General features: G+C 43.3%; 1 protein-coding gene across 7 annotated transcripts in view; it reads right to left on the bottom strand.

Annotated features, from left to right (window-relative positions):
- Positions 1-1,688: 1,688 nt before the first annotated feature.
- Positions 1,689-23,176, bottom strand: part of RUFY4 (RUN and FYVE domain containing 4) — a 33,839-nt gene continuing 12,351 nt past the window's right edge. For 6 of the 7 annotated variants that reach the window (XM_061609260.1, XM_061609258.1, XM_061609259.1 and 3 more), the window contains 8 exons: positions 22,440-22,583; positions 21,227-21,290; positions 17,473-19,482; positions 17,004-17,081; positions 12,831-12,937; positions 11,151-11,297; positions 8,812-8,946; positions 1,689-2,804 (listed from right to left, as the gene is read on the bottom strand). In XM_061609260.1, the coding sequence (XP_061465244.1) occupies positions 2,702-2,804; positions 8,812-8,946; positions 11,151-11,297; positions 12,831-12,937; positions 17,004-17,081; positions 17,473-19,482; positions 21,227-21,290; positions 22,440-22,583 (2,788 nt within the window). In that variant the 3' untranslated portion in view covers positions 1,689-2,701. The remainder of the gene's footprint in view (positions 2,805-8,811; positions 8,947-11,150; positions 11,298-12,830; positions 12,938-17,003; positions 17,082-17,472; positions 19,483-21,226; positions 21,291-22,439; positions 22,584-23,176) is intronic. The other variant, XM_061609264.1, reaches the window with a different exon arrangement.

Genomic DNA, 23,176 nt, shown 5'->3' with positions numbered 1-23,176 from the left:
ATTGAATTGGGTTTGGAAGCAAACAGCCGATGGGACCCTTTGGGAACTGCTGAGATATGAACTGCATACATTGCACCAGTAAAAATTTTGGCATCTGTATTCTGTACCAACGGAAGCTTCCAAACCACTTTTCAAAGGCGCCTTACTCCAGCTGGGAGTTTATCAGGACATGGATAACTGTGGCCAGTTACCTCTGCCCAGAAGAGGCTGAAGCTGATGAAAGGCACTCTTTGCTACTAAGGCTACTTGTTTTTCTTCTAGTGACAAAGCTGGGTCCAAGAGAACCCCAAGCAGCAAATCTGATCCTTCAGGGGGAGTGGAACCCCTTTCAGAAGAGGTTCAATGCCTTCTCCCTGACCCCAAGAACCATCTACTCAGAGCACCTCTATCTTGGCAAAGTTAAACTTCAGTTTACTGGCTCCCATTCAGCCCAGCACCACTGATTGAGCACGTTTACAGCTTCACCTAATGCAGATGACAAGGAGAGAGTTAGAGCTGGGTGTCATCTGCGTACAGATGGCAAATCCCTGGATAACTTTACCCAGCAGCTTCATATAGATTTTTAAAAGCATGGATGAAAAGAGGGAGCCCCGTGGGACCCCACAGCACAAGTGCCAAGGGGTCAAGGAGAAATCCCCCACAACAACCTTCTGGAACTGACCCTTCAAGAGCATGCCTCCCACTCCCCACACACAGAGTCAGTCCACAAGGATACCATCATTGATGGTATCAAAGCATTGTATCTAATGGTAGTCCTACTCAGAGTAGACCCATTGAAAATAATGGACATGACTAACTTGGGTCCATTACTTTCAATGGATCTACTCTGAGTAAAACTTAGTTGGATGCAACCCAAAAGTTGCCAAGGGATCATGGAGAATTAACAGGTTTGCACTATTCCTTTTCCTCCAACAAGGTCATCCATCAGGGTGAACAAATTTCCATGCCATATCCAGGTCTGAAGTTGGATTGAAATGGGTCCAGATGGGTCCATGTCATTCAAGGCAGCCTAGATTTGAACAGTGACCACCCACTTGAGCACCAAGAAGCAATATTAGCAACTGGAAGCCTTTTTAAGGAGTGGTTACATAGCTGTCTCTTGTTTGCCACATAATACTACTACTAATAATAATAATGAAAAAGGAGGGCCTTCACTGGGCTCCAACTTTGTATCAGATTGTTGTTTCTTGGTTAAGAATTGGCATACTTGTGATATCAACAGAGCCGGCCTTGTGAATTTTAGAGTTTGGGACTCTGCTGACTTGGTAACTCTAGGAAGGATATCCTGGGGGAAAGGGATGGTAACTAAGCAATATAACTTGCCAGTCTCAAGTGGCCATCAGGAGAAAGATTATTGCCCCTACACATACAGAAAGATGTTCCTGTTGAAGTGTTTTAATTTATTTGGTTGAGCAAATTGAAGCCCTAGTTAAACACAATTGATATTTGCTGCTTCTTTCTATGAACATTACAACCTGACAGAGCAATACAATTTAGCGTTCACACAGAGGACATAATATTACATTTCAAATTCTGCAAATAGTTTGCTAACTACATTATTAGTTTCTTCATTTTGCGGCAGCTGACATATTGAAAAATAGAATTTTGTAATGGACTCCATTGCCAAACCAGAGAAACAGAAAACTACAAATTATATTTTTTGCACAAAAAAGGAAGAAAAAACCCAGAACCATCCAAATGATTTTAATTTAAAATTAGTTTCTTAAATCCCCACTCCATAAATAATAATTTCTTCCATAGCAATTACATGATTAAATTATGGATTCCAGTTTTCAATAGCGATTGTCAGAATAAAAATAAATAAAGTAGAGTGAGTTGGTGCCATTACATCTGCTATCCATGGTGGTGATAGGGATTGTCTTCTCCCATGGTTTTTCTACATCAGTCACCTTCCCAGCTGCCTCAAGTGGTCCCACCATCTATAGTAGGAAAGATTGCAGTAGAAAGCAAAACTCATTCTTGGGAACTTGGTGTGGTCACAGTATTGTTTGGCAAAATGTCTCTCCTTTTGTGTTACTGCTGTTGTAGCTAAGCACACATGGGAGAATACAGGAAGAGTTCCCATGAAGTTGCTCCCTTTCAAATTGCCAGCTTGCATATGCTCAAATTCTATACTGGGGTTCAGTGACAATACCATATCAATGCTTCATGTGCCTGCTTCTCGAAGCAACTCCAACAAGCCACAACAGAATATAAGGCTGCAAATAGCTCTCCACATCTCATGGTGGACAGAAAATACAGTATATTCTCTCCCTATCCATCTGGTTGTTCAACCAATGCATTATATCCCTCAAATGTGATGTTTTGGAAATCCTTGGCTGCAGGGGCTGAAGGCAAGTGGAGAGTGCCTGCTGCATGCTTCATAGAAATGCCAGATATAAACAGATTTCTAACTACTAGTGTTGGGTCTGGGAATAACAAGAGATGCCCCTATACCATTTGAATATCCATGATATTCAGGCTCATTCTTGACTGGAATTTAATTTTTAAGTGATTCCTTGTTATCATTGCAACATCTCCAGTTGTCACCATACGGTTCTCTTCTTTTGGATTAGTTTGCAACCAATGCCACAAAGGAAGTTGCATCCATTCCCAGATGGCACTCAGGGAGGGAGCTATTTACTGAACTTGCAGTGCCAGTGCCACTGGATAGAATGTGCTGGCTTGGTGAGCCTAACGTTCAGGTGTCTTGGGCATTTCTCTTCTGGTAGCATGGTTGGCAGCAGCGCTCCTTGTGCCCGCTGCTCACTGAACAGGCATGACAAACCATGTTCTGGCATAACCTGAGAAAGAGAAAGAGAGAGACCATAAAACCATTTGGTTACAGATGATTGACTTAGGGTTGTATTCAAATTCTCCTCAGAGTAGATCTTTAGTCATGTCTTAACTTCAATGGATCTACTCCGAGTAAGACTAGCATGGAATAGTACCCCTAGTGTTTTGGTGTCTGGCATGTTTCCATCTGATCTGAAGCGAGATCTGCATTCATGATTGACAATTAGGATAATCAGCTCTGTAGCCAGTTTGTTTTTACTCACTTGATGGAAAAGAGACTAAGAGAACAATCCTTTGCAGAACCAAGTCCTGTTACTGCTGGCCACAGTGACATATGCCTTAGTTCAGGGATAGCCAATGTGATGTAGTCCAGCAACATCAAGAGGGCAGTTGTCATCAGCCCCAGCCAGTATGGCTAATGGACAAAGATTATAGAAGTTGTAGTCCAACAACATCCAGAGGGCACCACATTAGCTACTCCTGCCTTAGTTACATCTCGTTTGGACTTCAGCTACACACTCTATGTGGGGTTGCCTTTGAAGACTGTTTGGAAACTTCACCAGATTCAGAATGCTGCAGTCAGGCTGTTGATTGATGTCAATTATAGGGAGCATGTGATTCCTAGGTTACAACAGTTACAGGGCTGCCAATATGTGGCGTGGTACAATTCCAAGTGAAGTTATGACCTATCAAGCCCCAACCATTTAGAACTAGGTAATCCGAAAGACTGCCTTCTCTCGTATGAGCCTGTCTTGAGATATTGAGCTCCTCCAGAGAGGCACTTCTCTCTGTTCTGCCAACCTCTTAAATATGTTTTGGTGGGAACGCAAGAAAGGTTGTGCCCAAAACTTTGCAACTCCCTGTCAAGGGAGACCCACCTAGCCTTTTTCAGGTAGGCAAAATCCTTTTTATTTAAAAGCAGAGGTTTGGCCAGCAGAGCCAGTTTGTTTGCTCAGATGCTTTGTGTTTTAACCTATACAGTGGAAACTCGTTATAACACATCTCACTGTACCATGGATTTGGATATACTGCAGATATGACAATGTTCCCCGAGTAAAATACTGTATACAGTACAGCAGTTTTCATTACAATGCAGAACCCCTATAATTCAATTACATCCTTTGTCCCCCATCCCCATGTTATAATGAGCTTTCACTGTATTTTAATATAATGTTTCAACTAGGGCTATGCACCAAATTTGGCTGAAGACTGAGCCAAATTGGGCCCATTCAGATGTTTTTAGGCCTTGGCTGTGTCGGGTTCTGTCAAGGGGCAGGGCATCAGGTAGGAAGAAGAGGCAGCTGCGGCTTTTCTTCCTGCCTGATAAGCAAAGGGGGGGAACGATTGCTCCCTCCTGTGTGATGCATCGAGAAGTATAAATTGATCCCACTCTTGGTTGCGGGGGAGGAAAGGAGGCACAACATCTCCTCCTTCCCCATCATATGTTTAATATGTTTAATTAATTAGAGGTTTTTTTACCCTAATTAAACATGAGCCCTGCTGCCTTCCAGATTGCAGCCATGGGCTGATTAGGGGAGGTTGTGCACAGCCCAAGTTTTAACTGGCTGCTATTTTTACATTTTCTTATTTGATTTATATTGTTTGTTATTATACTGTATTATTGTGGATTTTACCTTTGTTAACTGCCTTGGCCATGTTTATAAAATGGTGGGACACAAATGTAATAAAAATGAATGAATGAATGAATAAAATATCCAGTAGGATTTACTCGCTTGTAAATGTGTGTAGAATAGCATTCTAAGGCTACAATCCTACCCACATTTAGGGCAACTGTAAACCCCCAATTACAGACTGGGACCCTGGTGAGGGGGTAGGGGTAGGAGTGTTTTAACTTTTACCCCCAAAAGTGGTCCTGATCCAGATTTCCCCCTCCTCCATGACTGCAATTTGCATTGGGAGTATCTAATGGAGCAAATGAGACGTTCTCTTCAACACAAATTACAAGTGCAAGGGCTACAATCTGGAATAGGACTGTAGTGAATAGCAAAGGGTTAAATTCTCCTACCCCACCCCACCCATGCCAGTGTGCCAATCCAGATCTGCCCATGCCTCCAATTTACTTTTTAAAAGGCATTCACCCAGTTGCTAATTGCACAAATGGCACCTTGTCTGCTTTGATCCTTGTTTCTGAGTAAGCACACAGGATCAGGCTGTATGACAGGAGACATTTCTCAGAGTGAGAACAAGAGGATTTAAATAACCCCTTTTATGGTCTGTGATGCATCATTTCTAAATGTTACCAATGAAAAATGGTAAGTGGAACATAACAATTTCAAAATAACATGAGTACTCAATGTACCCTCTCCCCCAATCAATTTACAGATGCAGGGGAAGAACAATTTTTAAGTTAACACTTAAAAAGGCTGCTCTTTTAAGCACCTTCAAGATCCAGTCCTTGTCAAGGACCGCACAGGGCAGGCCAAAATAGCCAACCACCACAACAATACAACACTCACAGTTCCCCCAGTTATAGAAATTAGGATTTCAGAAGTTAGGTTTCTTTGCACAAAAAGTGGTTCAGGATCAATTGTGGAAGTTGCTGAATCTAACAATCAAAACCTTCTTCCTTAATCATTGACAAACAACGATGTGTTCCTTAGATCCTTGCTATCCTTTTTTTCATCCTACTGATCTTGTTCTGTAGCATTTGTGATTCTGTCCCAGTTGACTTGCATGTGTGTGTTTTAGGAATTGGCCTCCCTCATGCTTCCCTGCAAATCAAGAGGACATGTAACACTGACAACCCATTTCTTGCCCACCCAGGGTTTAGATATGAGCCACAATGCAAAGAAGCCATTTATGCATGTGCAAAGAAACCAAAGGTGTTATCGGGGCTGTCTCTAATTTTCCCAGATGCGACTCCCAAAAACTGATGAAATGATTCTCTTTCGAAAGCAACTTGCCTCATGGGATGTGGAAGCTGCAGGCATCAAAGCTAAAGCAATAACCTTGATTGCACACATGATTATTTTGCATGTACAGAAACAGCTCCTTTGCATTGTGACCACATAGTGAAGCATTCAGCTCTCCTCAGCAATAACTGAGGTGAGGAAAGAATCCTTGATTATTCTGCGGCTCCTCTGGGCTTCATAGGAGGGAAGCAACACAAAAAGAAAAGAAATCTCTCTAATAGGGATGGGTGAATATGTCTCATTTTCCCAACCTTAAGTTCAGTTCTCTACATTTCCACATCAATTTGCTTTTTTTTTTAAAGTCCTCATGAAAATTTGTCAGCACTTCATTTCTTCTGATGTACACTTTTTTGTATGCAATCCCCCTGGAGCAAAAGAGAACAAGGCCATATCCTCTCTGTAAACCCTCAAAAAGCTACAAAGCTGTCTCTCTTTTTCCTCCTTGCCTGCTATGTACCATCACATAGCTGGATAAAGGAAGCTGTTGAAAAATTAAAGTCCTTGTGATGTTCCTGTATGTGAATGTAATATAAATGTGGTAAGTGCAGGTTTATTATAGGAAATATGGTAAGTGGAGTGAGTGAGAAGGGGGAGTACATGGGCTGTAGAATGCTGGATGATGATTGGCTGTGTGTTTGAATGGCTGAAGGTATAAATGAGAGGATGACAGTTGAGTCGTGGTTGGTTGGTTGTTGGATGGTGGGGGTTGGACAGGGTGGTTGTGGACAGGGAGGTTGATGTGGAGAGTAAGAGGTGGCTGTTGAGAGATTGGATTGGGAGTTCTGAGGGAAATAGTAGGAATTAGGAACATAAGAGAAACGTATATGAAACCATATGCTTGTCAATGAAATCTATAAGTAATCTTGTTATTCTTAGTGTTATCAATAAATATTTTCTTGGTTTACTTAAAGCCTGATTCCTCAGCTGGGGTGCACAGACCAGAGGGGAGGCAGAGTAACCAAGGCTGAAGAAGAAATAGTATCGAATGGTGGCAGTGGTGAAGGAAGACATATTGTATCAACATCCAGTACCACAGAGGAACCCAGAGCTGTGAGCTTCATAGGCAAGAGGCTTCAGGGGGGTTGGGAATTACCTATACACAGACACAAGGTATCAAAATAACCAGGAAGAGACTAAGGCACAGTCTAGAGGTTATATTGGATACACAGAGTGTTGGGTAGTGTGTCCTAGCAGGGGGATCTTTTGAGATCTGTGCTAGAGCGGAGAGAGGTAAAAATAAACACGACGATCCTGACTGCTGGTAGCCACGAGTGAGAGTGACACAGGTGGTGCCAGGGAAGGACGTCACAGTGCTCACGAGATGTTTCCCACTTCTCATCGGCTCTTCCCAGTTTCACTGCTTGTGAAAGCCACGCCTTATTTTGGATCGAGACTTCCCCTTTTTGCAGCTGTTGTTTACTGACAAAGGGTCTCGCCAGCTCCCTAGCTGCAGAATGAGTGTGATGCAGCAGAAAGGCCTAACTTGATGAGAGACTGGAGATCCCTCCTCAGATCTTCCATCTCTTTACTATTTTTTAAAAGCAGCTACAACCACCCCCCTCCCAATGTGTGTTGTTAGGAGGTAGCCCAGAGGCTCTGAACCCTGGGTCTTCTGCACTGGACTCCAAATCTTCTGCTTCTTTCCCTTGCCTGCGTACAGGATGGCTGGGCTCACTGCAACGTGTTGTATTGGTGAGAGCCCAGCCATCTTTGCTCAAGGGCATCTATACACTGGCCCTCTCAGAGGCCCAGAGAGGCCCAGGGCACTTCTGGATTTTGAAGCTCATAGCCATAATAAAAATAAAATGTGACAACACAGAGAAACAAAAAACAGTAAGGCATAATTTGATTCCCCCCCGTTAACAAGTATCTAAATTTAAGCCCCCCTTTGAGCTTGAGGCTTAGATCAAATGACCATCCTACCCCCCCTTTGAGTGGTCCTGTCTATACAAATACATTATCACATTCAAATTTTATACAAATTTGTGCCCTGGACCTAGGCCACAAGTCCTGTAAGAACCTAGGAAAGCTCCTGCATTCACCACCAAACTGGATCAGGACCACAGCACCAGAGGTAGGAGGGGTGAACCCCTTATTGGCGTGATTTCCCCTGATGTAAATAGCATCCATCCCACATTAGAAGCTGCCATTTGCTCTGTTAGGGAAAACTTACAAGTACTGTTCCCATAAGGACAATGTCTGAGTTATTAACTGCCGGGTTTGGACATGGAACAACTGGGATCAGATCCCTGCTCAACTGTGAAGTTCCATAGATGGCTTTGGCCAACTCAGTATCAAATCCAGGTGCAGACTAACTTACAAAACGAGAAACAGCCGAGGTAATAAATACTACTTGGGAGGGGGTAGGAAAACAAAGATGGGCCCTGCTTCTGAAAAGGGATTGGCCTGCTTCGTTGCTAGTCCAAGAGCATTTAAGACACTTCTCGACTTAGTTGCCATATGGACTACCTATATTAATCTATACATTTAAATCAGGATTGATAGAATTTTATTGTTAATGTCAGCTGGCAATGTTTTTATTTTATTTTTATTTTTATTTCCTTTTATTGTGTTTGAACATAAAATATTTTAAAAAAACACAAACAACTTATATGCCAATTAATTTCTACATGGTTTGGTGAATTTTACCTCCCCACCCTTTTGTAACTGAGTGCCTTTGAACAATATACTGTACAAATCAAAGTACGTATCTAATATTGCCAACAGGCTGATGTGTCTATGAGCTTTTCCAGGGATCCCCACATGCAAAAGGGCATTCTGGGATGCTCAGCCACTTGATGCTGACACACATTGTCATCTAGACCTTGTGCAGAGAGCCATTCATGGCTGACAGCAGAACTCAATAGCTATCTGTACCCTGTTGGGACTGGCTTCTCAGTTTGCCCATCTGCAATGGTAGTCTTCACTGCAAAGGGCCAAGCCCTCTTTTCCTACATGCTGCAGAATCCAGTGTGGGACAAAAACAAAAACAGGGTGGGGGTAGAATCTATTCCTTGGCAAGCATTGTTTCCCCTTGACACACTTGTTCTTCCCCACAAACAAGCAATTGGACACACATTACCTGCACTGGTATCGGCGTGACATGAGCCTGAAATCCTTTTTGCACTGGACACACACTCCTGAGTTCTGAGGAGCTGAAGATGCCTTCACTTGGGAAGCAATGCCTTCTGTCTTTTGCCACAGGGCATCCTTTTCCCTGAAGAAGAAAAGCAAAAGCAAAGAAAGATCATTGTCTTACACTAGCTGTATAGGCAGCTAATGAGCACGTCATGACCATCCCATGACAAAATGATGGAGCCTCCTATGAATCATATAATTGGAAGGTATTGGAAGTATAGCCGTCTGTCAATGCAGGGAATTAGCTGCTATAGGATCCCTGATAGGTAGCCAGCCAACCTTTCGTTAAAAAAACTCAAACAAAGGAGAACCCACCACCTTTCAAGTCAGTCTGTTTCACTGTCAAACAGCTCCTTCCTCAGGGAGTTCTTCCCAATGTTCAATCTATTCCTTTTGCTTGTCATTTGAATATGTTTTTCCAGGTCCTACCTTGTGGAGCAACAGAAAATACATTTGTTCCATCATCTATCAAGTGCCCTTCAAATATTTGAAGATAACCTTCATATCTCCTCTTAATTGTCTCTCCCCCCCACCCCAGGGATGGATGAATCTGTCCATTTTGGTTTTTCACAGATTCTCATTTTTCCAGTCTTAAGTTTAGTTCTTCATATTTCCATATCAGTTTATTTATTTTTTCAAAAAAAGCATCAGCATTTTAATGCAAATGTCTCCTAATATATTTATTTAATAAAATTTATTTACCACTTGATTGTAAGATACCTCTAAACAGTTTACAAGAGACATTAAAATTATCAATAAAACAGTTAAAACAAGTAATTAAAAACTTTAAAAAGACAATTAAAACAGCAGCAAATTAAAAAGATTACAACACATCCTACCTATGTGTCTGGATAGGCTTGCCTAATCAAAAATGTTTCAAGCAGGCAGTGAAAAGAATGTGTACTGCCTTCAAGTTGATTCCGACTCATGGCGACCCTATGAACAGGGTTTTCATGAGGCTGAGAGGCAGTGATTGGCCCAAGGTCACCCAGCAAGTTTCATGGCTGTGTGGGGATTCCAACGCTGGTCTCCCAGGTCATAGTCCAACACCTTAACCACTACACTAAAGGGCGCCTGCCTGATGTGGGCACATATGGGGCAAGGCAGTCCCACAAGTAAACTAATCCCAAGCACTTAAGGGCCTTATATACCAACAGTAACACCTTGAACTTGGCCTGACAACAAATTGGGCATTATGTACAACAGCTATAAAGGACTGATTCTTCAGACATTGTGCATGGCCGCAGTGAACAGTACAAATATTGCTGACCAATAGCACCAAGATATTTTTCTTTTTTTGTTGCTTGTATAACATTCATCACAATGTTATCTGCCGAGGCACAGAGCTGCCCTACCATTGTGCAGAGTTGAGGCAGATGCCTCTGGGGCAGATGCTGTGGGGCAGGAAGTGGCAGTGAGGTGATGAAGGACGGAATGTCCTGTGCCCACTAAAAGCTAGCCTGCCACCCTCAAGAGTGATGTAGAATGTTGTCCTGCTGCCCATGTTGAAATAAGATTCAGCTGCCAATCTAATCAGTTTCTGTACATGGAATGTGGAATGGTATCTTGTCCTGTGTCACAGGCAGCAACATGTCCTGCGCAGGCCTTAACATCTTTCCGCTGAGTATCTTTACAGCTTCTTTGAGCCATCACTTCAGGAACATCCAAGCAGCCCACACAGAAGGAATAACAGGGATGAGTTAGTACTGAGAAACCATGTTGGAGTGAAGAAGGAGCCTGAGTCATTGACAGACTCTTTTACCTTGCTTTGGCAAGTGACTGAGGTGATAATGAGGCTTTCAGGGCTGTTTGTGACAAACTAGCATATAGTGAAAGTCAGAGAATGAGGAAAATAAGCATGCTGCTGGATATTCCCCCCCCCTTTCTATGATGGGGTTCCAACTTGTTTTACAAGCTGAACCTGTGCAGTCAGAATTAAGCACCTCTGAGCATGGTGAAGCTTACTACCAGGAAACTATACATTAGATTGCAGTTGTCCTGATCTTAATCAACTGAATATTATGCCATGTACTGCTGTTCGTGTTCTCTCTCTCTCTCTCTCTCTCTCTCTAATCTCTCTAATCCTGTACTTCATCACTTTACCACAGCTGAGGATTCTAGCGGGAGGGATGTGACTCTGGCTGGCCTCTATCGTATCTAGCATGTTTTGATTTCTCTGTGTGTGGGGGGCTTCCCCCCACTCCCTAGTCTGCATTTCCAAAACCAGCACCAGGAAAGGGGGGTTGCTCCCTTTCTCCCGTTCCTCTTGCACTCTTTACTCACCGCAGTAATTCCAGCAGTTTCCCTTTCATGTTGCCAATGAGCTCCCCCTGCTCTGACAGCTCTCCTTTGTATCTCTTCTCCTTTTCCTCTGATTCCTGGCGGCTTTTCTCCAGCAAAAGCAGCAGCTGGTCTTTTTCCTGCTGAGACCTAAGCAGGAGGAAGAGGCTGTTGAATGTGAAGTCCACACTATGAACATCTATCCTTTTATTATACCACTGAAACTGTCATGGCTTCTTCCAAAGAATCCTGGGATTTGATAAAATACCTTTTTCTACATTTTCCTAATGCAGGAAAACTGGGAAGAAAACTGAGAGCACAAGATGGGCGGTGATGAGGAGATGGGATTGTGAGGCTGACAACATACATTTCATTAGGGAATTAGGAAAATAAGACTCTGCTATTACTACCGCTACTAGTGCTGCTACTACAAAGTTACAATTTATACACTGATACATCATCCTTAGGCATGAAAAGCATCCAAAACAGCAAAGAGAACAAAATAAACTTCAAATAACATATAATATGCATGGATGATACATAAACTACTATATCACTGTCAGCCACAAGGTAGCTCAATTAAATGTGTCCTAACAGTATACCATCTCTCAGATCCACCCCAAAACAGAATAGGCATATGCAGTGTCATGAACTCTATCATTCCAATATTGAATAAAAAGACTGCATTTTTCAATAAAAAATTATCTTGCTGCCTCCCTTTACTTTTATCATGTTTATGAGCTTCACTGAAAAAGTCATGTTCCATACTTTCAAACACCAGTCATCTACAGAGAATGAGTTTGTCTTGTCCAACTTGTGACTTATAGTCAGTTGCGCTGCAATTAACAAACGAGTCTCCATTTCCACATCCTCTGATAGGACTTTACCTTTATAGGAGGCATGGGTCACCTTCGGCCAGCAGGCAAGAGGAGGCCCATCAGGGGTCCTAATTTGGCCTGTGAGATCATTTTTCTGCAGTCACACCCACCTGCCAAATACAAGGCCCGCTGGGATGACACCCACTTGAGAGCTCCTATCTGGATCTCCTGAGAAGCCAATCTCTGCAGGGCTTTCATTCTGTGCTGAATTTACACTCTGCGTCAAATACTAGACCTATTGGGATCAACTCCACTTGAGAGCTCCCAGTCCGAACTCCTGAGTGGAACCAATCCCTACTGAAACTGAAGGTTACATTCAGCGCTGAATGCAAGCCTCACTTTCAGCAGTAATCTTTGTAGCTGGGGTTTGAATTCAAGCCACGGAAGCAAAGGAAGAATCTGGAGCATCATTTAGAGTGCCCTGGTAATTCTTTGAAGTTGAATCACCTGGCATTATATGATGTCAGGTGATTCATATGTGGGTGGCCCCACCCACCTGTCAAAAGTGGCCCATTGGAGGTTGGCCAGTTCTACATTCAGTCCACTGGCCAGATTTAGTTCCCCACTTCTGTTTATAGGAACACAGCACACTGCATTATATTGAGTCAGCCCATCGGTCTATCTAGTTCAGTTCCCTGACTGGTAGCAGCTCTCTAGGATTTCAGACAGGGAGTCTTTCCCAGTCCTACCTGAAAATGCCAGAGATTGAACCTGGGACCTTTCGAATGCAAAGCAGATGATCTCCCACTGAGCTACACCCCTGCCCTTAAACATAATATTAAAAGAAGTAGGTTCATGCCCTTACCGGCTCAGCTGTTCCATGAGATGTGTCATTGTTTTTTCCTTGGCCATGAGCATTTGCTTAGCTTGCTGAACATCATCTGTTATTTTCTTCAGATAGTGAGTTAAACACTAAATGGAATCAGGTAAGGGGAGGAGAGCACAGCAGAAAATTAATGTGGTCCAGTTAGAGACACCACACAGACCATCCCACAAAGAGCAAGTATAGGTGGAGGTGTTACCCAGGCTTGGAATACTACAGTTGCATTTGCAAGATTTTGGCTGCATTTGCAAAATTAAGTGCTGGGGCAGAATTTCTTCAGAAAATGCTGTCAGTCATGGATTTCTAGACTTCAGAACTACTTAGCTGCCTTTTGTCCAGCACTCCTGATTCCTAAAATTAAGCCATAATTTTGCCCACAATGCTTTCCATCATGAAGCTTTACCAATATGTCAGGCCTTATATAGAAATCCTTTAAGAACATTAAGAGCAACCCTGTTGGATGAGACCAAATGTCCATCTAGTCTAGAATCCTGTTTCCCACCATGGCCAGACAGATGCGTCTAGGAAGCCCAGAAGCAAAGCACAAAGGCAATTATCCTCTCCAACTGGTATGGAAAGGTATACTGCTTCTGACCCTGGAGGTTCTATTTAGCTAGCACCTCCAAAACAGTCAAGAGATTTTTTCACCTCCTTGTCCTTGTACAAAAAGAAAAAGACCTTTGCCAGCTCTACAGTATCTTTCTTAAGATGCAACAACCGGAATTAAACACCATATTGCATATGTAGCCACACTACATATTCTTATAAAGGAATTACACTGGCAGTTTTATTTCTCAGTACCTTTCTTAATGATTCCTAAGGTGGAATCTTTTCTTTTCACTACCACTGTATACTTAGTTGATGTTTGCACTGAGCTATCCACCACAACCACAACATTCAGATTCTAACAGTTTGTAATCTATCAAACTATTATCCTCTCAAATTATAGATATTGAGTGCTCTGGGCAATTCCTGTCCTCTTGTACTCTATACAGCACCATGAACATTGTTTGTGCTGCTATATGAATAAATAATTGGTGCATACGTGGTTGGGTTTTTTTGTCCCAATGTGCAGCACTTAATATTTAACTTGTATTGAACCACATTTACCATTTTGTGGTCCATTCACTCCAGTCTGGAGAGCTACTCTTGGAGTTCTTTACCGTCCTCTTGGCTTTCACTGCTATGAATAACTTGGTGCCACCTGCCAACTTGGCTACCTCAGTGTTCACCTCCTGACTCCAGGTCATTCTATGCATAAGATCAATGCTGCTGGCCTCAATGGAGATCATCAGGGGACTTTTGACTTCCTCCATTGAAAGTATTGCCCACCTGTTTTCTATAGCAAGGAAAATAACTTCTTAGCTTGGATAATCTAGTTGGTTTAAAGGTTCTGTATTTCTTTAGACTGCTGTTGGGAATCCAGGAGTACACAACTGCTGAGGCTCAGAATGTTTATTTATTCATTTGTAATTTGAACTCTGATTGTATGTGTTTCCATGCAATTTCTGACCTACCAAGAATATATATGAGTGCCAGTTACTGCAACTGGTTCTTAAGGTGATGCAAAGAAGGCAACAAAACAACTAAGGAACCACATAGTAGGGGTCATGAAAATATATTACACACATCCCCTTCCAGAGCTTGGAAAAATTACTTTTTTTGAACTACAACTCCCATCAGCCCCAGCCAGCATGGCCACTGGATTGGGCTGATGGGAGTTGTAGTTCAAAAAAGTAACTTTTTCAAGCTCTGCCCTTTCTTTGGATATATGATACTATGAAAAGCAAGGGTTAAGAATGCAGGTGACCAGTGGGACTTAGCCATGCGCCTGCCTCTCAGCCTATGGTGGCTATGTGTCCTACTTTACAGAGGACGGTCCTCTATTTGAAGGGCATCCGGTCCAAGTATGGTTGTAATTGAAAGAACTCTAAGAAGGGACAGCAGCTGAGGAGCCAATAGTGATTGGTGGGCCAATGAAAGTGGGGCAGCATTGCATACCTGGCTTCCGGACACAATGTATCCGATAAGGGGAGGGGTGAGGTGCAGGGAGCACAGTATAGTGTGGGCATAGTGGAGCCAATCTGATGCTCCTGCCGCTGTGCCCACACCATGTCTTGCTCCCTATGCCTTGCCCCTCCTTTCTCCGTCTTGGAAAGGGACAGCGATGCTTGATGTCTGGAAGCTAAGTACATAACGCCACGCCACCTTCACTGCCCCACTAACTGCTACTGGCTGTGGTGTTGAAGCTGCCCATCAATAGTTAGCACCCGGATAGCAAACCGAGCATGCACACAGGTCACCTGGTCGCTGTCTTCCATGCTATGGTGAGATGTGTGGTTTTGCTATTTAAATAATAGTAATTATTTCTACATTTGTGTCTATACATATAAATTAACATATGTTATGTTAAATTTATTTATACTTCGCCTTTCTGCCAAAGGCCCTCAGGGCAGCTTACAAAGAAAAATAAACAGAAATATAAAAATACATCAATAACAATATATCAATAAAAGCAATACAATTTACAAAAATTAAAGTAAATAACAAATAACATTAACTAAGAAAAAAATGTCCAGGAAAGTCTTTAGCTACGTATTTGGTTGTGGGAAGGAGCTGGGAAATGGATATGTTATTTGGGCAGGCTGCTTACATTTTTCTTTAAATTAAAAAACGAGAACTATGATCCGATCTGAATGAGAGGTGGAGGGAGGCGGTGGCGGTAGCACTTGGTGGAGAGCTGAACAGGAGCTCGGGTGGGAGCATTGGTGCTGGGCTTGCGTAAAGAGAGACTGTCCCAAGGGGGCTGGAGGGACTGTGGATGCTGAGGGAGACTGACTAAGCTGCCTTGCGCCTTTGCCCTACTTCCTGCCCACCACCTCACAGGACATATGCAAATGTTATGTAAATATCCACCACCTCCTTTTTCTGGTGATGCATTTTTTCCATTTTGGCTGCCCTATCTAAACCTCTCTAAATCTAGACAGATGGGTTTAGTTGCCATTCCTGATGTTCAAGTTCCTGAAAATGTTCATCAGGATATGAAACAAATATAATGCCTGTTTTAAATAGCCTTTAGCAACTAATTAGCAACTAAACCCACACCTAGATTTAGACAGTCTGGGGAGTAAAGGATCTTCCACAATGCCTATTTCTTTGAAGAAACTGCTGAAAATAACTCCTGATCTATGCAAACCTGAACATATTTTTGTCATTTTTTTTGCCTCTGAAGAAGACGGTAAGGTTTAAACACATCTGGCCATTGGACTCACAATGTTTATTGGTGATCAGAGCCATTATTCCTGAAATATGGATTAACTTGTTGTAAACAATGTAATACAAATTGTATTTTAAACATCTCAGTTTTGTTTAAAGTGTTTTGATTATGTTTACATGTGTAGCAAACCTAAGTAACAAACAACAAAAGTTTTGTTTTTGTAATACAATGTTGTTCCTGACTCCAACATTTTCTTCTTCTTGAGATTATGCTACAGAAATATGAAGATTTTAAGGTAAGGAATATATATATATATTAGGGGATTCATTTTTTTTTTAAAAAGTATCAGGTTTTTAGTTTGTTTCCAGATTTGAATAATGAAACTCCAGATTTGTCATGGAAGGCTAGTCGTTGGCTAAAACTGGAGTTCCAGACAAAAAGCTTCATCCACCCCAAATTCAAAATTTAAAATATGGACTATGGAACTCAAACGTCAAAGCTATGGGAGGGTTTTTTTTGCATTCTTATTCCAAATGCATGAAACTGAATACAAATTGTATGTCCCCAAATTTCCAAATTAATTTTGGCTCTGATTCGATGCCAGCTAATACTTAATCTTTGACCCTTAAAAATCCTTCACTGTAAAGCTGTTTGCCAACTTCCTCCCCTCTTCTCTTTTTCCTTGCTGGATAAGCATAAAGACATCCCATGAGCCTTCTCTCTCCAGATCCAGAAACTACCAAGAGAATTATGGCTGTCATAAAGGTCATAAGTTATCAGTATTATCCCATCTCTCTGTGCTTCTCACCTTACCTTACCCTTACAGAAGTAAAAAAAACCCAGAAAAACTTCTATTTCCAGGACTGAGTCTTGCTCTGTAGTCTCTGTACAAAAAGGAGCTGACATTTCCAGTTCTGACTCATCAGAGCCCTACTTACTTTTCTACAGATATAAACCAGTTGAATTGACAAGGCTTCTTTCCACTGAATCCTGGCGATCATATCTCTGTATGGAGGCTGGTGATAATTAACATCATTAGTACCTTGACAAGCTATCATAGGATATATTGGCAGCTGACATGGTGGTAGTTCCTTTTGCTTTTGGTTTGGGGTCTAGACTTGCCCTAGATAAGAGGTAGTAAATGTGGTGCCCTCTAGATGTTGTTGGACTCTAACTCTCTGCATCCCTAGCCATTGGCTATGCTGGCTTGGGCTGATGGGAACTGGGGTTCTACCACATCTGGAGAGCACCTTGTTGGCTACCCCTTTCCTAGGTCTTCTCTCACTAGAGGAGAGGGATGCCAGTTACAGGCAGTGTATGCATATGGAAGGGTGCTCAGGATCAACAGTATACTATTTCCCAGCTACTATGTATCAACACATTGCACATGGAAGAAGAGGCTCCTACCTTCTCATGGGTTTCTGTTCTATGCTTGGCACTGGCCCCCTTCTTGACAGGACTTTCCAAATCTTGCAGTACATCAACCTGAAGAACCTCTTTGTTCATCAGCTGCGAACCTGCCACTCCACGACTATTTTCCTCTGTGATGCCCCTCTTCTTGACTAGGCCCTTGGCTTCTTCATCTCCAACTCCATTGGTTGGGTCCATGACAATGGCAGAAGGAGCCAATGTCCTCTCTAGAGCACCTTCCTCTGTGGGCCATTCCCAACCCTGCTTCAAATCTTTGCTCAGCTTCACTGCCATGCTAGTGACTCTCATTTTCTCCTGCTCCAGTTGCTCCACTTGATTTTTCAGCTGCAGGCACTCCTCCCTTAGAGCTGAGGCCACTGCTTCGTTTTCCTCCTGCGAGGCTTTCTGTAGTGCTTGGCTGGCGGCCTTGAACTTCTCCAGCTCGCTCCTAAGCTGCATAGCCTCCTGGGCCTGTCCCTCCAGGGCAGCAATCATGCTCTCTGCTTGCTTTGCCAAGACTTCTCTTTGTTCAATGGCTTGTTGCAAGGTGGCCTGGAGCTGCTGTCTCTCCTCTTGCAGCATGCCCACCTTATTTTCAAAAGCTCCCATCTGGCTCGCCAGTCCCTGCAAAGTCCTTTCGTACCTGGCTTGCTCCTCAACAGCCTGAGCTTCCAACTGAGACTTCTTATTGGCCACTTCCTCTAACCGAGCTTCCAGTGTAGTATTTTTCTCCAAGACTCCCTGTAGCTGGGCTGACTGGTCCTTTAGGTCTCTTTGCAAGTCCTGACTTGCTGCTTCCTTGAGCCTGAGGGCCTTCTCCTGCTTCTCTAGAGATACCTGGAGAGTGACAACATGCTCTCGGCACACTGACAGCTCCTTCTGAAAGTCCTGAATTTCTAGCTTTGAAAACACCACGCTTTGCCCCTGGGACACCAGAGTTTCCATAAGAACCTCCTTCTCTCTCTCTAGCACTTGTATCTCAGAAAGGCTTCTTTCCAATTTCTCCCTTAGGAGATTCCACTCCAACATAGTCAGATGTTTTTCCCTTTCTGCTGCCTTCCAGCTCATCCTTTCTGGCTGCTCTTCAGCCATTTCCAGATGGCCATGTTGGCTTTCCAGGACCACTGCTTGGGCTTCCCACTTTACCAGACTGTCTTCGCACACCTTCAGTTTCTCCTGCAGCCTCTGGCACCGAGAGACCAGCTGCTGCTGCCTCAACTCTTGGGCCTCAATGTCTGCCAGGTGCTTCCTCCTCTCTGCCTCCTGAGAACTCAGCCTTTGCTCTGCCTCCTGTAGAGACCTCTCAGCAGCATCTTTCTTGGACCAGGCCTCCTGGCATTCGCTGGTCAGGTTGGCTGCCTTGCGCTCTGCCTCCCTGAGGGCCCTTACTACCTCGGCCAGCTCTTGTTGCTGTTTTTCCTCCTCATCCATTTTTTCCTTGTGTTGCTGCTCATGTTTTGCCAACTCCTCTTTCAGAGACTGGTTTTCCTCAGAAAGAGCTCGTCTCAGAGCTATGTTCTCCTCTTGCTGCTGGGCCAGCTTTTGCTGCAAAGTGCCGAGCTCCCACATCGGTGTTCTGAAATCCTTCTGCTTCCACCAGCCAAGACCTTCAGTAGATGGTCTCTCCATCTTTCCATAGAGGCAGTGTTCTGACTGAGAAATCAGGGAGTGTAGTTCCTGGGTGGAAGAGATGTTGCCTGGCTGCTCCCTGCTCTTCTTGTCCACTTGGACCTGCAGTTCACCATTTGCCCTCTGCATCTCCTTGCTAGGAGTAGGATCCCTTTCCATGAAAGGGTTCAGCTTCAGGAGGCAACCCATCTGCAGCAGATTGTTCTTTCTGCTTCTCCAGATGCCAACCCATTTCTCCACGGAATGTTCCATCCCAGTCCTGAGTAGATCATCAGCAGTCGATTCAATGGCCTGTTGGTCACAGATGGTTCTTTGTGCTCTCTCATGACTTTTGGTGGCTCCTTGGTAGCTCCCGCAATGTCTGTTTGAGTTCTCAGCCTATTGTCAACAAATAAATAAATTATTTGGTACAGGGTATCATGCTGTATCCTTGGAAATGAGAGAAGCAGTAGGTGCTAGAGCTACAATGATTCAAAAGTTGTCACCGGCTCATGAGGTCCTGGAAAACTGCATCACTCACTGCCACTACTATGAACTGAAGAGGAAATTAGATGTTGAATAACAACCTAGAGTCTGTCAAATTAGGAACCCCCTTTTTAAATTCAAGATAGGATGAAGACAAACACCACATTTGTAGAGTTATGGGGACAGGTTTGGATGTGCCCTCAGAGTGTTTTATACAAGTGTAGTTTTTTCTCTCTTAGGGTTAACCCCACAAAACTGGTTCTGCATGTCTGAGCTGCAGAAAAGCCAGCTGTGGAGAGTGTTGACTGACTACATCCCATACCACTAGGACATCTCCTAATCCAGGAGTGGGGCACCTGTGCCCTTACAGATTTTGTTGCATTCTAATTCCCATTATCCCCAACTTATTGCTATGCTGACTGGGGCCAGTGGGAGGGCCATATCTCCCCCCCATTCCTACCTATTCCCAGTCACAGTTCTGCACTGTTTCTAATTGTTTGCCTTAAAAAAAATAAATTAAAGACTGGATTATAAAGAGCTGCTAAAAAAAGAGAGGATGAACTATGAAGGATGGGGCAACTTTGATTACTAAACCAGCTTTCAGCTTTGATAGTATGTATATCTTCAGTTCAATATCTTTCACTCATATGCTAGGAAGAGTAAATTGCTCTGATTGGGTTGATGATAAACTCTTATGTACATCTGTGCCCCTATTCATCTCTCAACTGAGATAAACTGCCAGTGACTTCCCCTTCCCAGTTTCCCAAGTTAAAGGATGTGTTTCTTTCGGTCAAGTGCTACAGCAGTTAGCATCTCAGGACATCAACTGCTCTCCATGAACAATCTGAAGTTCTGTTGCAATTAATCCCTTGCTAGAAAAGGCCCTGACTATACTATGACTTAAAGAAGAGTTTGGTGAGGATGTTCATTCTGCATCCAATAACTAGACATGTAACAGCAGGTCCAGATTAGGTAAGTGTCACTATTCCATAGCAGTGTCAGTCAATGCCGCAGAACAAGAGTAGTATGTTTTGGACAACCTGCAGGGCCATGCAGTGATGACTTTCAGGATAGCTTGTCACACAGATTGACAGGATGGTGGGGATTGTTCAGATCACATGTCAGAAGGGAAGTTATCTCACCTTCAGTTCTGAAATATATATATATATATATATATATAAGTGAAAGATATGTACCACATCTCATAACTGAAAGATATGTACCACATCTCAGGTTACTAACATGGAGGACAGGTGACTAGTTTTGTCTAGTCATTCTCCTTCTAGAGTAATCTTCTATGGGAACTTGAGTCACTTAGCGATGAATTTTAATTGGGAGAGGCTGTTTCCGCAGCCAGTTGCAACCATTTTTGGATAGAATCTAAATAATACAATGATTTGTTTGTTTACAGCAAGAATGGAATAGACCGCACTTCAGCCTGACGACTCCCAGAGTGACTTGCACAATCTGTACATGAGGCCAGGGTTACTGTACCACCACAGCTCTCCTGTGTTTGGGGTGGGAAGAGGACGCAGGGTCTTGTTCCATTTTCAGGAATGGGAAAGGAAAGCCTCAAGGCAAGCAGTGAAGTCATTGCTGGGGTCTTCTGGCAGGAAGTATCTCACAAGGGATAGGCAAGAAATGGGGGATTATGTACCTCAGGTGATGCTTTCTCCTCCTGAAAGTGCACAGCAACTGGGTTGGAACATCGTGGCAAAGCTCTAGAAAAGACAAAAGTAATGGATCTGCAAGAATGCTGGTCACAACAATATTTCATCTCCCACTTCTAGGGATGCTGAAGAATTCTAATGAAAATGGAAACAGATACAGAAATTGCTGATGTTTACTTATTTGTCCCATGTCTGAAACAGAAAGCAATCCATTGAATATGACTGGTATTTGCTGTTGATGTTTTCAGTCCACAAATGATACCTAGGAATATGTAACTGATTATTTCCCTCACCAATTTGCATTTAATTTCCTTTGCATTGAAATAAATAGTGTGGAATAATGTCATGATAATGTAATTAATTATATAAAACTTCATCATAGTGGAGCAAGACAAGTAACATAGTATTTGTTGGAAACTGAACTGCAGTGGAACGGAAACAGCACTACATGTGATGAATATGGGGTAGAATGGAAATCAATGCCTTCTTGCATCCCTTCTCACCTCATAAGCTTTTTGAGGGAGGAATTGTCTTTTAATTGGTTAAGATCTGAGGAACACTGCTTGTCGTTCCATAATCAACAGATTGTCACTTAGTGACAACATGGAAGTGGGCCTTCTCAGTGAGAGCACCCACCCTCTGGAATGCCCTCCCTTGGCTAATTTATGAGGCAGAGACGCTAATGACCTTTAAATGCTTCTGAAAAATGTATATGTTTAGCCAAGCTTTCCTGGACTCTGACTCTTAATTTTGAATGTTTTCTTTTGTACATTGTTCAGTATTATTTGTGGTGCACATTTTATCTCATTTTTAGGAAATTTTACCAAATGTTAGTATTGTATTTTTTCTTTTTTTAATATAAACTGCTTAAAATTGATTATATTAAGAGGTAATTTTATAAAATAAACAATCAAATAAATAAAGTAAATCCAGCTGGGACATTTTCCGTGGAGGGAGATATGCATATTCGATCAATGAGTGGAAAGGAGCCAGTGGGGATGGAAATGGGAGCAGGACTGACTGAGGGGAGGGGGGGAGCCCTGTCACTCATAGAGGAAAAGCATAAGGAGGAATTCAGTTGGGGATGGGACTGAGAGGGAGCAGATCCAGGGGGACTGTGGGCCTTAAAGGGTACCAGGAGGCTGCATCTGCATCCCTGGTTCCCTGCATTCTGGAAAACCTTTGGCTCCTGCTACTTACTCTGAGACCATAGGCCATGCAGCATCCAGATCTCCCCTGCGGAGTGCCAGGTGAAAGGCAACACCATCTAGTTCATAGAGGAAGCCCAAGATGTCCATCCACAGCTTTTCATCCAAGAAGGGGCTGCGTGCGTAGTACCATTCACTGCAAGGAGCAAAGCATGGCAGATACTAAAAACTCCAGTAGAGTGTGTTGCCTCCATTCCCACTATGGGCCAGATCTCAGGAGGTATAACCAGCTTAGAAAGGGGACACCATCCTATCAAGCAACTTGAGAATACAAAGTTATTAATAGCATGCCCATAAAGCAGGGATGGAGAACCTGCTGCCCTCCAGATTTTGTTGGACTACACCTCCCACCATCTCTGACCCTTGACTGTGCTGGCAGGGGGCTGATAGGAGCTGGAGTCCAACTGCATCTGAAGGGCTGTAGGTTCCCTGTTGGAAGTATCTTCTTCAAATAAAAACACGTCAGATGGGGAGCTCCAGGAAGGAAAAAGGAGAGCTCTTGGGAGGGGTTGCGGGGGAGGGAGCCAGTGAAAATATTGAAAACCCAGAGAGACTGGAACGATGAACAAGATCAGACCACCAGGCCCAGACTCTTCAGAATAATCAGAGCTGCCCCAGGCACTGGGAAGCAGGGCAGTTGCCCTGGGCCCCACACTTTGGAGGGCCCCCATGCTTTGGGGGGCCCCCACGCTTGGTGATCTGCTCACCAGCCGGCTCCTCCCTCCCTGC

The sequence above is a fragment of the Rhineura floridana genome, chromosome 2 (assembly GCF_030035675.1).
Source record: "Rhineura floridana isolate rRhiFlo1 chromosome 2, rRhiFlo1.hap2, whole genome shotgun sequence".
NCBI classification, from domain to species: Eukaryota; Metazoa; Chordata; class Lepidosauria; order Squamata; family Rhineuridae; genus Rhineura; species Rhineura floridana.
This window is presented reverse-complemented; position numbering and strand designations above follow the sequence as displayed.